The sequence below is a fragment of the Balaenoptera ricei genome, chromosome 8 (assembly GCF_028023285.1).
Source record: "Balaenoptera ricei isolate mBalRic1 chromosome 8, mBalRic1.hap2, whole genome shotgun sequence".
Lineage (NCBI taxonomy): Eukaryota > Metazoa > Chordata > Mammalia > Artiodactyla > Balaenopteridae > Balaenoptera > Balaenoptera ricei.
Window position 1 is genome coordinate 57,333,499 of NC_082646.1, and position 15,122 is coordinate 57,348,620.

At 37.9% G+C, this 15,122-nt stretch overlaps 1 protein-coding gene across 2 annotated transcripts in view; it reads left to right on the forward strand.

The window, feature by feature from the left end:
- INTS4 (integrator complex subunit 4) overlaps positions 1 to 15,122 on the forward strand; it is a 130,077-nt gene that overhangs the window by 44,598 nt on the left and 70,357 nt on the right. The window contains exon 4 of one of the 2 annotated variants that reach the window (XM_059930719.1): positions 1,498 to 1,604. The exons of the other annotated variant lie outside the window; for it this stretch is intronic. Within the exon in view, the coding sequence (XP_059786702.1) occupies positions 1,498 to 1,604 (107 nt within the window). The remainder of the gene's footprint in view (positions 1 to 1,497; positions 1,605 to 15,122) is intronic. 2 annotated transcript variants of the gene reach the window in all.

A 15,122-nucleotide genomic window follows, 5' to 3' on the forward strand; every position in this document is an offset into this window, starting at 1 on the left:
TTTTTAGTTAAATAAAATTAAAGAGACTATATTAGTAAAGGTAAAAGGAAATTAATGTCATCAACATAATAACTGCAATTTTTATTTTGTTCATTAAAATATGTACAAGCATACCTCTGAGATATTGCAGGTTCTGTTCCAGACCACCACAGTAAAGTGAATATCACAATAAAGCAAGTCACACAAGTGTTTTGATTTCCCAGTGCAGATAAAAGTAATGTCTCCACTATACTGTAGTCTATTAAGTGTGCAATAGCATTATGTCTAAAAAGAATGTACTACCTTAATACTGTATTGCTAAAAAATGTTAACCATAATCTGAGCCTTTAGTGAGTCATTATCTTTTTGCAATAGTAATATCAAAGATCATTGATCACAAATCACCATAACAAATATAATAATGAAAGTTTGAAATATTTCAAGAATTACCAAAAAGTGACAGAGACATGAAGTGAGCAATGCTGTTGAAAATGGCACTGATAGACTTGCTTGATGCAGGGTTGAGGCAGACCTTCAATTTGTAAAAAATGTAGTACAGTATCTGCAAAGTGCAATAAAGTGAAGCACAGTGAAACAAGGTATGCCTGTACAAGGTTATTAATATAAAAATGATTTTCCTAATACCACCTAAATCCTCTTGTATACAACTAGCATTATAAGAGCTGTATTTTGGAACAAAGAAGAGAATTTAGACAAAGAAGAGAATCTGGCTAAGGTGATTGATAATGATTCACTTAGAATTGGCTGTTTGCCCATTTATTAAGCATCTGTTGGGCATATAATGAGTTGCGCTAGATTCTGATAATACAAAGGTGAATAAAACACAGTCCTTGCCCTTAAGGATCTTTCAGTCTCCTGGTTTTGTCTGATATGCAAATAAATAAGTATCGTTAAGTGTTATAGCTGATTCAGTGGAAGCATGAGGAAGAAATGGTCAGTTTTTTTAGGGGAAGAAGGAAAAGCACTATACAGGAGGTGACACTTCAGGATTAGTAGGTGCTCCCTGGGGAGTAAGGTTGAAAATGGAGTTGGATGTAGATGAAGCCATTCTAGGTAGGGAAGTTGGCCTGAGCAAAGGTAGGGGGACATGAAATTATAAGTAATTGGGGAAAAGGGTGCTAGAGGAGACCTGAAAGAGATGAGGCTAGAAAAGTAGGGAGGGCTAGACATCATGGCGGGACTGGTATGTATGTATGTATGTATATATGTATGTATGTATGTATGCATGCCCTGCTAAGGAATTTAGACTTTATCTTGAAGGCAATGAAAAGCCCTTGAATTAGTCAAGCACTAAACATTTTTGGAGCACTATGCGCCATGCTGTGGAGGACTCAAATTTTTAGACATGATCCCTTTAGGAACTTAGTTGAAGGGAATCAGGGATCAAATAGTAGAACCCAGCAGACAAAAATCTACATTCTTTACCCAAGTAAATTTAGTTTCTATAGTGATCTCCTTTTGAAATTCTAAAACCCAACTTTCCATCTTCCTTTCTAGAGTCTCATCAAGTCCTAGCTCAGCTGTTGGACACTTTGCTTGCAATTGGCACTAAACTCCCAGACAATCAAGCTATCCAGATGCGATTAGTTGATGTAGCCTGCAAGGTAAGAATATAATCGTTAGACACAGGGTTGCATCTTTTTTGAACAGTTTTGCATTATCTGGAGAGGTGATATGAGCTGTAAGATCTGCTTACCTCCATCCTAAATCTATAACTGAGAATTGCCAAGGACTCTTAATGGTTTTAAGAGCTGCCTCATTTTTTTTGTTTCTTGATGTTGGATTAGGAGTAAAGTTGAGTAACTTGTTATAAAATGAACTTCCTCATCCTCCCAAAAGAAATGAAAATAATCATAGGAACTACCATGTATCCTGTACCTAATATATGCACTCTGCTTATTATGGTACTTTGTACCCAGTTTTTCATTTGTTCCTCATAGTCCTTTAGGGAAGTGCTATTATACCTCTTTTACTAAGGTGGGAATTGAGGTTGGAGACGTTTAGTTTCCCCAAGTTTTCACAGTTAGGAAGTTGCAGAACCAGGGCATAAACTCCTTTTTCTGATTCCAAAGCCCATATTCTTTTTATGATACTTTGTTGCCTCAATAAACAGACCAACTAGACACAAACAAGTGTTTTGGAAATTTTTTTTGTTGATCTGATTATAAAAAATTGTATGTACATTAGTTGTGCCTTTTGACTTAATTTGGAGCTTTTTATTAGCTGTCTTTTGTGCATAACACCAGTTCCTAAACTTTGTAGAATTGACTTTACTTTTTTTTTTTAACATCTTTATTGGAGTATAATTGCTTTACATTGTTGTGTTAGTTTCTGCTGTATAACAAAGTGAATCAGCTATACACATACATATATCCCCATATCCCCTCCCTCTTGCGTCTCCCTCCCACCCTCCCTATCCCACCCCTCTAGGTGGTCACAGAGCACCGAGCTGCTCTCCTTGTGCTGTGCGGCTGCTTCCCACTAGCTATCTGTTTTACATTTGGTAGTGTGTATATGTCCATGCCACTCTCTCACTTCGTCCCAGCTTACCCTTCCCCCTCCCCGTGTCCTCAAGTCCATTCTTGTTTGTAGATTTTTTGATGATGGCCATTCTGACTGGTGTGAGGTGATACCTCATTGTAGTTTTGATTTGCATTTCTCTAATGATTAGTGATGTTGAGCATCCTTCCATGTGTTTGTTGGCAATCTGTATATCTTCTTTGGAGAAATGTCTATTTAGATCTTCTGCCCATTTTTGGATTGTGTTGTTTGTTTTTTTGATATTGAGCTGCATGAGCTGCTTGTATATTTTGGAGAGTAATCCTTTGTCAGTTGCTTTGTTTGCAAATATTTTCTCCCATTCTGAGGGTTGTCTTGTGGTCTTGTTTATGGTTTCCTATGCTGTACAAAAGCTTTTAAGTTTCATTAGGTCCCATTTGTTTATTTTTGTTTTTATTTCCATTTCTCTAGGAGGTGGGTCAGAAAGGATCTTGCTGTGATTTATGTCAAAGAGTGTTCTGACAATTGGCTTTAGTTTTAATATTTTTGATAAATTTATTTTGAGAATATAAGGAGACATATGTTTGAATTGTGGAAGGGTTATATTCATGGGATTAGAAAGCCATTTCTGAACCCCAGGAAAGAGTATTTCATTTATCTTAATAAACAATGACAACAATAAACAAACCCAGAACACTTTGAGAAGTACAGTATTAAAAGCTTAAGTGGAAAAAACTAGGGATTATGTGTTTGAGAGAGTAAGTGTATCTCCCATGTGAGAGTATATACGTGGGAGGTTGTGCTTGTGAGAGAGGCGTCGTACTCAGTGGATTGTTCTGCTTGAAGTAACAGTTTCTTAAATTTGTTTTAAATAAACCTTTTATTATAAAAATTTATACTCATGGAACTTTGGAAAGATACTAAAAAGTATAAAGAAAGAACTACACTCAACCATTATAAAGGCAACCATTATTATTGGTCTTTTGATGTATGCTTTCTGATTTTTTTTCTGTATACAGATTGATTGCTTTTCTTTTTTTTTTAAAATTAATTAATTAATTAATTTACTTTTGGCTGTGTTGGGTCTTCGTTTCTGTGCAAGGGCTTTCTCTAGTTGTGGCAAGCGGGGGCCACTCTTCATCGTGGTGCGCGGGCCTCTCACTATCGCGGCCTCTCTTGTTGCGGAGCATAGGCTCCAGGCGTGCAGGCTCAGTAGTTGTGGCTCACGGGCCCAGTTGCTCCGCGGCATGTGGGATCTTCCCAGACCAGGGCTCGAACCCGTGTCCCCTGCATTGGCAGGCAGATTCTCAACCACTGCACCACCAGGGAAGCCCGACTGCTTTTCTTGTTACACACGTAGCTGTAAGCATATTCTATGTTCAATTTTGCTTTTTTACTAATGTAACAAAAGTATTTTCCTTATATTGTAAATGTTTTAGAAATATTTTTAATGGTTGCATGATATTTTGTCCAATAATTAAACCATAGTTTGTCCTAACTATTCTCCTATTATTGGACATTTATATTGTAGCCATTTTTTAAAATTGTAAATAATAATACAGTGAATGTGATTAGTCTAAAGTATTTTCTGTATTTAGGGTTATTTCCTAAACATAGATTGTCACAGTAGAATTACTAGATGAAAGCATTTACAGTTTTTTGTAAGGCTTTTGATACTTTTGCCAAATTGTTTTCCAAAGTATTCCAGTTTATATGCCCATCAACAGTATATGAGAGTGCCTAATTTCACCTGTTTTTCTAGCATTGGATATTAAACAAGAGATAAACCTGTTAATTTGGTAGGAGGAAAATGGCATTTCTTTTTTTTTAAATTTCCTTTTTAAAAGATTACTAGTGAGACCTCATATTTGTTCTTCATTTATTTGTCCTCTCTTAAGAATGAGCTTTTCATGTTCTTTTCCAGTTTCTCATATGGAGTTTTTGTGCATTTCTTCACCATTTGTAATAGGATGAAAATTTGAACTACCTGGAAATGGCAGATCTGTCACAAGGTTTTGCAAATTCACATAAATAAAGACTATGATTCATAGCTACAGTTACTGTTTCTATTGCCTAATGCTATTTTGTCTGTGATTTTTGCCCTACAATGTGCCTTGAGATATGATTCACATACAATAACATTCACTCTTTTGATAGAAATAATGCAAAGTATGTTTTTCAACTACAATGGAATGAAATTAGATGAGTAACAGAAAAAAATTAGGAAAAGCACAAATACGTGGAAATTAAACAACATACTCCTATTTAACCAAGGGTCAAAGAAGAAATCAGTAGGGAAATTAGAAAATACTTTGAGATGAGTCAAAATGAAGACACAACATACCAAAACTGGGCTGCATCTAATGCATGCTGAGAGGGAAATTTATAGCAATTTGTGTCTATAGTAAAAAAGAAGAAAGATCTCATACCAGTACCCTAACCTTCCACCTTAAGACACTGTATAAAGAAGAGCACACTAAATATAAAGCATGCAGAAAGAGGGAAATACGAAAAACTAGAGGAGAAATTAATGAAATCAAGAGTAGAAAAACATTAACGAAAACCAAAAGCTTGTTATTTGACAACAAAATTGATAAACCTTTAGTTTTGGAAAGGAAGAAAAGAAGGCTCAAATTACTAGAATCAGAAGTGAAAAGAGGCTATTTCTGCTGACCTGACAGAAAAGAAAAGGAGCATGGGGGCTCAGTAGTTGTGGCACATGGGCTTAGTTGCCCGACGGCGTGTGGGATCTTAGTTCCCCGACCAGGGATTGAACCATGTCCCCTGCATTGGAAGGCGGATTCTTAACCACTGGACCAGCAGGGAAGTCCCTTATCCTTATTATTTTTTTGAAGTTCATGTTGCTCCTTTATATATTTTTAAAATGTAAGATGTGAATCTGCCATATTTTTTGTTTCACAGTAGGAAGAAAGTCATGCTTTTGGGTACTCTTAATGTTTCAAAATTCATCTCATTTTATCCTGTTAGTAATCCTTTGAGGTACATTGTACAGCTAGTCCTCATTTGAGAGATGAAGAGATTTAGATTTGGCCAGGAAATTACTAACTCTTTTCTTGTGTAGGATTCGCACAACTGAAATTAGAGGTCTTCTGCTTTCTTTCCTATCTGTGAAGATTTTTCTAGAAGAATAAATATCTTGTCATTTTTGCTTATATGGCTTCCTTAGAGCCTAGTTTAATTCTTTGTTTTTCTGTTTCCATCTCACCTTCTCTTCCATTCTCTCTGTTTCTTTTCTGTTCCTTTAATTCTGTGGCAAAAGTATCAAAACATTAAGCTCTTAAGGCAAAAGATAGAAACAGACAGCATTTTAAGATTTATTAAATACTACCCAAACAGATATTATGTGTTGTTTGTTAGGAGAGGTTGTCTGTTAGAATCATTTCCATTGCTAAGTACACTGAATTTTTATCTGTGCTTAAAAACAATCCACATTGATGGGAATTCTTCAGCGGTCCAGTGGTTAGGACTCAGCGCTGTCAGTGCCATGGCCGGGGTTCAATTCCTGGTCAGGGCCCTAAGATCCCACAAGCCGTGCAGTGTGCTGCCTCCCTCCCGCTCCCAAAAAAGAAAAAAATATCCATATTGAAACTGAATGAGTCAGTAAGGTATTTTTGTCTTATTTAACCTCAGTCTCAGATTTTCTTGATATACTTAATCATTGATTTTTTTTCCTGTAGCAATAGTTTTAAACCGATTGGTTTAGCTTATTTTATTTTTGACGTGGATTGCTCTTATTATCAGGGATGTGGTTTGCTTACACACTCCATTAATAGAGAAATGATGGCACTTTAATGGCCTGGGTATAACACCAAAATAACATCATCTGCAGAGCAGAGACTAGGCAGCTATTAGTGATGATAGCCGTGATGTAAGTAGTGACCTGTGGGGGAAGGACATCATAAAACTGTAATTGCTGCCCTGAGGGTGTGATTTAGACTTATGATCTCTTTTGGGATAACATTCAGTGTGCAGTAATAGGCTGGTTATGCGTCAGTGTTGCCTTGGTTACCTTAATAGGAACTAGAATGTTATAGTTTGTTTGAAAATCAAATGAAGTATTTGTAACAATTGCAGCAATCTTCCAGGGGCTGGTGGTTCAGTTACCAGTTTAGTTATGACAAATGATGCTTCCATACTAAATAAAAATAGTTTTAAAAAAAAGAACAACTTTGCTGTATTAACTGTGACAGAGTCATTGTCAGCTTCGTATCTGGAAATTTCTCTTAACTTCTCAGTTTTAGTGTGTTATTTTGTTGGATAATTTTGAGCCCTTACTCTACATGACATTGTGATCACTTAAAAGTATATGTTTCAGGGGGCTTCCCTGGTGGTGCAGTGGTTGAGAATCTGCCTGCCAATGCAGGGGACACGGGTTCGAGTCCTGGTCTGGGAAGATCCCACATGCCGCGGAGCAACTAGGCCCGTGAGCCACAATTACTGAGCCTGCGTGTCTGGAGCCTGTGCTCCGCAACAAGAGAGGCCACGCACGATAGTGAGAGGCCCGCGCACCGCGATGAAGAGAGGCCCCCGCTTGCCGCAACTGGAGAAAGCCCTCGCACAGAAACGAAGACCCAACACAGCCATAAATAAATAAATAAAAATTTTTTTAAAAAGTATATGTTTCAGGGCTTCCCTGGTGGCGCAGTGGTTGAGAATCTGCCTGCCAATGCAGGGGACACGGGTTCGAGCCCTGGTCCAGGAAGATCCCACGTGCCGTGGAGCAGCTGGGCCTGTGAGCCACAATTACTGAGCCTGCGCGTCTGGAGCCTGTGCTCCGCAACAAGAGAGGCCGCGATAGTGAGAGGCCCGCGCACTGCGATGAAGAGGGGCCCCCGCTTGCCGCAACTAGAGAAAGCCCTCGCACAGAAATGAAGACCCAGCACAGCCATAAATAAATAAATAAACAAATACTTAGGAAAAAAAAAAGTATGTGTTTCACATTTCTGTAGCTTAAATAACTTGGAGGCATGAACTAACTCTGATCTAAAATGCTTGATTGAGACATTTTTATAAGGAGACAGTCCCTCTCTGAGAGCCCCACCCTCCACACCTGAGCTTTCTCTCCAGGTTTCCTTTGTTCTCTCCTCTAAGTAAGCCTACCTGCCTAGTCTAACTTCACATAGAACATAGCTTCACACAGAAAGTTCAGGTCCATTTAGTTCAGGAATTTCCCCTTGGAGCATTCTGATGTGAACCATTAACAGGTGCTCAGTACCTTTCCTGACAGACTGCCCTCTTATTAGACAGCTATCACTAGAAAGTTTATGCTTGTGTGTTCCAGATCAGCAGGGCTGTTTCATCCAGCTGGCCCACTTTTACCTCTGACCCTTCTCTGTTTTCTATTTTTTGCCACCACCTGTCCTTCTTTTCCCTACCTGTTTCCCTTCTCTTCTTAAGCAGGTTGTTTTTTTAAAAGTACATGCCAAGTGCCAGGCACTATGCTAGGCATTTGTACTTACTGAATGTCTATTACATCTGGGACACTATTAGCTGATTTTACATACAATAATTATTAAATGAATTCATTTTAATCCACTCACCATAAACCTTCATGGTAGGGGATATTACTCCTATTATTACAAAGTAAGGATTTCTAAAAAGGGTCTTGGTGAAGACCACATAGATACTAAGTGGCAGCTCCAGCAATCAGACCTAGGTCTGGTTCCAGTCTGTGTTCATTCCACTATGCTTCTTTGCCTCTCAAACAAGAGGGGAAACAAGTTATGAAATCCACTTTCTTTGCAAAGCCGCCTACAACTCCTCCAGGTATTCTCTGCACCTCTGTGGGTATGAGTATGCTATAGCTACCCCCTTTTTATGGTCTTAAAGTACACTTATTCTTATGGATAATATAATATTTTTCTAATGTTTATGAAACAGTATGGTTAGTTTATTCTTTTTTGTGTATATTTAAACTTTCATTTTTAAAAAAAATCTCTAACTTGGGAATTCTCTGGTGGTCCAGTTGTTAGGACTTGGTGCTTTCGGTGCCGAGGGCCCAGATTCAATCCCTGGTCAGGGAACTAAGATCCCCCAAGCCATGTGGTGTGGCCTTTAAAAAAAAAAAAAAAAAAATCTCAAACTTGAAGAAAATTTGCAAGCACAGTAATAAAGAACTTTCTTTTCTTGTGAACCATTTTAGAGTAAGTTGCTAACATGGTGCCCCATTACTCTTCAATACTTCAGTTTGTGTTTCCTATAAACAAAGATACTCTCCTTCATAACCTCAATATGACCATCCAAATCAGGACACTAACATCAACATATTACCATTTAATCCTCAAACCTCATTCAAATGTCAGTATTTATTCCAATGTCCTTTATAGGAAAAGAATCCAGTTCAGAATCGCATCTTGCATTGATTGTCAACATATCTCATCAGTCTTTTTCTTTTTTAAATAATTAATTAATTAATTAATTAATTTTGGCAGCGTTGGGTCTTTTATTCCCCAATAGTGTATATGTATATTTATTTATCCATAAATTGTATATATTTATTTATTTTAAAATTTTATTTTATTTATTTTTGGTTGCATTGGGTCTTTTTTTTTTAAAATCTTTATTGGAGTATAATTGCTTCACAATGGTGTGTTAGTTTCCGCTTTATAACAAAGTGAATCAGCTGTACATATACATACATCCCCATATCTTCCTCCCTCTTGTGTCTCCCTCCCACCCTCCCTATCCCAACCCTCTAGGTGGTCACAAAGCACTGAACTGATCTCCCTGTGCTATGTGGCTGCTTCCCACTAGCGATCTATGTTACATTTGGTAGTGTGTATATGTCCATGCCACTCTCTCACTTTGTCCCAGGTTACCCATCCTCCGCCTCATGTCCTCAAGTCCATTCTGTACTTCTGAGGCTTTATTCCTGTCCTGCCCCTAGGTTCTTCAGAACCATTTTTTTTTTTTAGATTCCATATATATGTGTTAGCATATGGTATTTGTTTTTCTCTTTCTGACTTCTTAACTCTGCATGACAGACTCCAGGTCCATCCACCTCACTACAAATAACTCAGTTTCACTTCTTTTTATGGCTGAGTAATATTCCATTGTATATATGTGCCACATCTTCTTTATGCATTCATCTGTCGATGGACACTTAGGTTGTTCCATGTCCTGGCTATTGTAAATAGAGCTGCAATGAACATTGTGGTACATGACTCTTTTTGAATTATGGTTTTCTCAGGGTATATGCCCAGTAGTGGGATTGCTGGGTCGTATGGTAGTTCTATTTTTAGTTTTCTGAGGAACCTCCATACTGTTCTCCATAGTGGCTGTATCAGTTTGCATTCCCACCAACAGTGCAAGAGTGTTCCCTTTTCTCCACACCCTCTCCAGCATTTATTGTTTGTAGATTTTTTGATGGCCATTCTGACTGGTGTGAGGTGATACCTCACTGTAGTTTTGATTTGCATTTCTCTAATGTTTAGTGATGTTGAGCATCCTTTCATGTGTTTGTTGGCAATCTGTACATCTTCTTTGGAGAAATGTCTATTTAGGTCTTCTGCCCATGTTTGGATTGGGTTGTTTGTTTTTTTGATATTGAGCTGCATGAGCTGCTTGTAAAATTTGGAGGTTAATCCTTTGTCAGTTGCTTTATTTGCAAATATTTTCTCCCATTCTGAGGGTTGTCTTTTCATCTTGTTTATGGTTTCCTTTGCTGTGCAAAAGCTTTTAAGTTTCATTAGGTCCCATTTGTTTATTTTTGTTTTTATTTCCATTTCTCTAGGAGGTGGGTCAAAAAGGATCTTGCTGTGATTTATGTCATAGAGTGTTCTGCCTATGTTTTCCTCTAAGAGTTTTATAGTGTCTGGTCTTACATTTAGCTCTTTAATCCGTTTTGAGTTTATTTTTGTGTATGGTATTAGGGAGTGTTCTAATTTCATTCTTTTACATGTAGTTGTCCAGTTTTCCCAGCACCACTTATTGAAGAGGCTGTCTTTTCTCCATTGTATATTCTGGCCTCCTTTATCAAAAATAAGGTGACCATATGTGCATGGGTTTATCTCTGGGCTTTCTATCCTGTTCCATTGATCTATATTTCTGTTTTTGTGCCAATACCATACTGTCTTGATTACTGTAGCTTTGTAGTATAGTCTGAAGTCTGGGAGCCTGATTCCTCCAGCTCCATTTTTCTTTCTCAAGATTGCTTTGGCTCTTTGGGGTCTTTTGTGTTTCCATACAAATTGTGAAATTTTTTGTTCTAGTTCTCTGAAAAATGCCATTGGTAATTTGGTAGGGATTGCATTGAATCTGTAGATTGCTTTGGGTAGTAGAGTCATTTTCACAATGTTGATTCTTCCAATCCAAAAACATGGTATATCTCTCCATCTGTTTGTATCATCTTTAATTTCTTTCATCAGTGTCTTATGGTTTTCTGCATACAGGTCTTTTGTCTCCTTATGTAGGTTTATTCCTAGGTAGTTTATTCTTTTTGTTGCAGTGGTAAATGGAAGTTTTTCCTTAATTTCTCTTTCAGATTTTTCATCATTAGTGTATGGGAATGCAAGAGATTTCTGTGCATTAATTTTATATCCTGCTTTACCAAATTCATTGATTAGCTCTAGTAGTTTTCTGGTAGCGTCTTTAGGATTCTTTATGTTTAGTATCATGTCATCTGCAAACAGTGACAGCTTTACTTCTTCTTTTCCGATTTGGATTCCTTTTACTTCTTTGTCTTCTCTGATTGCCGTGGCTAAAACTTCCAAAACTATGTTGAATAGTAGTGGTGAGAGTGGACTGTTGAATAATAATGGTGAGAGTGAATAACCTTTTCTTCTTCCTGATCTTAGAGGAAATGGTTTCAGTTTTTCACCATTGAGAATGATGTTGGCTGTGGGTTTGTCATATATGGCCTTTATTATGTTGAGGTAAGTTCCCTCTATGCCTACTTTCAGGAGGGTTTTTAACATAAATGAGTGTTGAATTTTGTCGAAAGCTTTTTCTGCATCTATTGAGATGATCATATGATTTTTCTCCTTCAATTTGTTAATAATCACATTGATTGATTTGCATATACTAAAGAATCTTTGCATTCATGGGATAAACCCCACTTGATCATGGTGTATGATCCTCTTAACATGCTGTTGGATTCCGTTTGCTAGTATTTTGTTGAGGATTTTTACATCTATGTTGATCAGTGATATTGGCCTGTAGTTTTCTTTCTTTGTGACATGTTTGTCTGGTTTTGGTGTCAGGGTGATGGTGGTCTCGTAGAAGGAGTTTGGGAGTGTCCCTCCCTCTGCTATATTTTGGAAGAGTTTGAGAAGGATAGGTGTTAGCTCTTCTCTAAATGTTTGATAGAATTCGCCTGTGAAGCCATCTGGTCCTGGGCTTTTGTTTGTTGGAAGATTTTTAATCACAGTCTCAATTTCAGTGCTTGTGATTGGTCTGTTTATATTTTCTATTTCTTCCAGGTTCAGTCTCGGAAGGTTGTGCTTTTCTAAGGATCTGTTCATTACTTCCAGGTTGTCCATTTTATTGACATATAGTTGCTTGTAGTAATCTGTCATGATCCTTTGTATTTCTGCAGTGTCCGTTGTAACTTCTCCCTTTTCATTTCTAATTGTATTGATTTGAGTCTTCTCCCTTTTTTTCTTGATGAGTCTGGCTAATGGTTTATCAATTTTGTTTGTCTTCTCAAAGAACCAGCTTTTAGTTTTATTGATCTTTATTATTGTTTACTTCATTTCTTTTTCATTTATTTCTGATCTGATCGTTATGATTTCTTTCCTTCTGCTAACTTTGGGGTTTTTTTGTTCTTCTTTCTCTAATTGCTTTAGGTGTAAGGTTAGGTTGTTTATTTGAGATGTTTCTTGTTTCTTGAGGTAGGATTTTATTGCTATAAACTTCCCTCTTAGAATTGCTTTTGCTGCATCCCATAGGTTTTGGGTTGTTGTGTTTTCATTGTCATTTGTTTCTAGGTATTTTTTGATTTCCTCTTTGATTTCTTCAGTGATCTCTTGGTTATTTAGTAGTGTATTGTTTAGTGTATTGTTTAGTGTATTGTTTAGCAGGTTGTTTGGGTTTTATTGATATTGAGGTATATGAGTTGTCTATATGTTTGGGATATTAACCCGTTATTGGTCATGTAATTTGCAAATATTTTTCTCCAATTCACTAGGTTGTCTTTTTTGTCAGTGGTTTCCTTTGCTGTGCAAAAGCTTTTAAGTTTAATTAGGTCCCATTTGTTTATTTTTGCTTTTGTTTCCTTTGCCTTAGGAGAGAGATCCAAAAAAATATTTCTATGATTTATGTCAAGGAGTGTTCTGCCTATGTTTTTTTCTGGGAGTTTTATAGTTTCTAGTCTTACATTTAGGTCTTTTTTTTTTTTTTTTTTTGGCTGTGTTGTGTCTTAGTTGAGGCACACAGGATCTTCATTGTGGCATGCAGGCTCTTCATTGCGGCGTGCAGGCTTCTCCCTAGTTGTGGCGTGCAGGTTTTTCTCTCTCTAGTTGTTCTTCAGAGCGTGTGGGCTCTGTAGTTTGCAGCTCGAGGACTCTCTAGTTGAGGCACACGGGCTCAGTAGTTGTGGTGTGCAGGCTTAGTTGCCCTGCAGCATGTGGGATCTTAGTTCCCCGACCAGGGATTGAACCTGCGTCCCCTGCATTGGAAAGTGGATTCTTTACCACTGGACCACCAGGGAAGCCCCACAGTTAGGTCTTTAATCCATTTTGAGTTTACTTTTGTATATAGTATGAGAAAGTGTTCTAATTCATACTTTTACATGTAGCTGTAGAGTTTCTCCAGCACCACTTATCAAAGGGACTATCTTTTCCCCATTGTATATTCTTTCCTTCTTTGTTGTAGATTAATTGACCATAAGTGTGTGGGTTCATGTCTTGGCTCTCTCTTCTGTTCCATTGATCTGTGTGTCTGTTTTTTTCAAAATTGTTTATTTATTTATTTTTGGCTGTGTTGGGTCTTTGTTGCTGTGCACAGGCTTTCTCTAGTTGCGGTGAGTTGGGGCTGCTCTTTGTTGCGGTGCATGGGCTTCTCATTGAAGTGGCTTCTCTCATTGCGGAGCACGGGCTTTAGGCACGTGGGCTTCAGTAGTTGTGGCACATGGGCTTTGTTGCTCCACGGCATGTGGGATATTACCGGACCAGGGCTCGAACCCATGTCCCCTGCATTGGCAGGTGGATTCTTAACCACTGCGCCAGCAGGGAAGTCCTGTGTGTCTGTTTTTGTGCCATTAACATACTGTTTTGATCATGGTAGCCTTGTAGTATAGTCTAAAGGCAGGGAGCATGATTTCTCCAGGTTTGTTCTTTTTTCTCAAGATTGCTTTGGTGATGGTGGCTTTTTATTTTATTTTATTTTTTAGGTGGAAGGAAGCAAATTTTATTATTAATAATAATCGTAATAGTAACAATAGCTGATAATGTTTATGGAATTCTCACAACACTGCAGATGCTTTGCATGCACTTAATTTAAATTAATTTACTTTCAGTTCTCCTAAGAACCCCCAAGAGAAGGCCCTTTATAATCCATATTTAGTTTCTGTACTCTGTGCTCAATGTATAAAAGATTCTAAAAGGAGCACAGTCTTTTTTTTTCTTTTTTTGGCTGCATTGGGTCTTCGTTGCTGCACATGGGCTTTCTCTAGTTGCGGCAAGCTCAGCTCAAGCCCGTGTTGAGAAACGCGGGCTTCTCATTGAGGTGGCTTCCCTTGTTGTGGAGCACAGGCTCTAGGCGCGTGGGCTTCAGTAGTTTTGGTGTATGGGTTCAGTAGTTGTGGCGCATGGGCTTAGTTGCTCTGCAACATGTGGTATCTTCCTGGACCAGGGATTGAACCTGTGTCCCCTGCACTGGCAGGTGGATTCTTAACCACTGCACCACCATGGAAGCCCAGGAGCACAGTCTTAAAGGAGATGGACTTGTGAAAACAAGACATTGTGTTACAATTTGATGCCTGAGAGGATACCACAGCAGCTCCCAAGAGGAAGGGCTTAGCTTCCTGCTGGGGAGGACGAAGCCTGATGGTGGCTATTTTTGATGGTGGTAGAGTAGTTACTGTGAGAGTTGGTCATGTTTTACTTCCTTATCTGGTTGCTTCTTATTTGTGTGTGTTTTGTGAAAATTCATTGAGTTGTACATTTAATATTTTTACATATTTCTGTATAAATATTAAAATTTTTTAAATTTATGAATTTTTGTTCTGTTTTTAGATTTGATAGTGAATAAAATGCAATTTAAGGGGTCACTTTTAAAGTACCTAGTCTTTACAAGGCCAGGTGCTTGCTGTTGGGAGTATAATGTTGAATAAATGGGAGTCTTATTTTCTAAGGACTCATGATTCTTTTTGGAAGACACATACTCAAAAAACATGAAGGGAATTCCTTGGCTGTCCAGTGGTTAGGATTAGGCACTTTCACTGCCAGCGCCTGGGTTCAATCCCTGGTTGGGGAAATAAGATCCCACAAGCCACACAGCATGGCCAAAAAACCAAAAAACAACAACAAAAAACCCATGAGACTAGACAGACTAGTGAGAATGTAGTGTCTGAAGTCATTCCTAAAGTTGATACAGTGCTTTTGTTTCTGTGTTTTTGTTTATTTTTAAGATATCTTAATCATGTCCTTTTGTTCTCTCTTTTC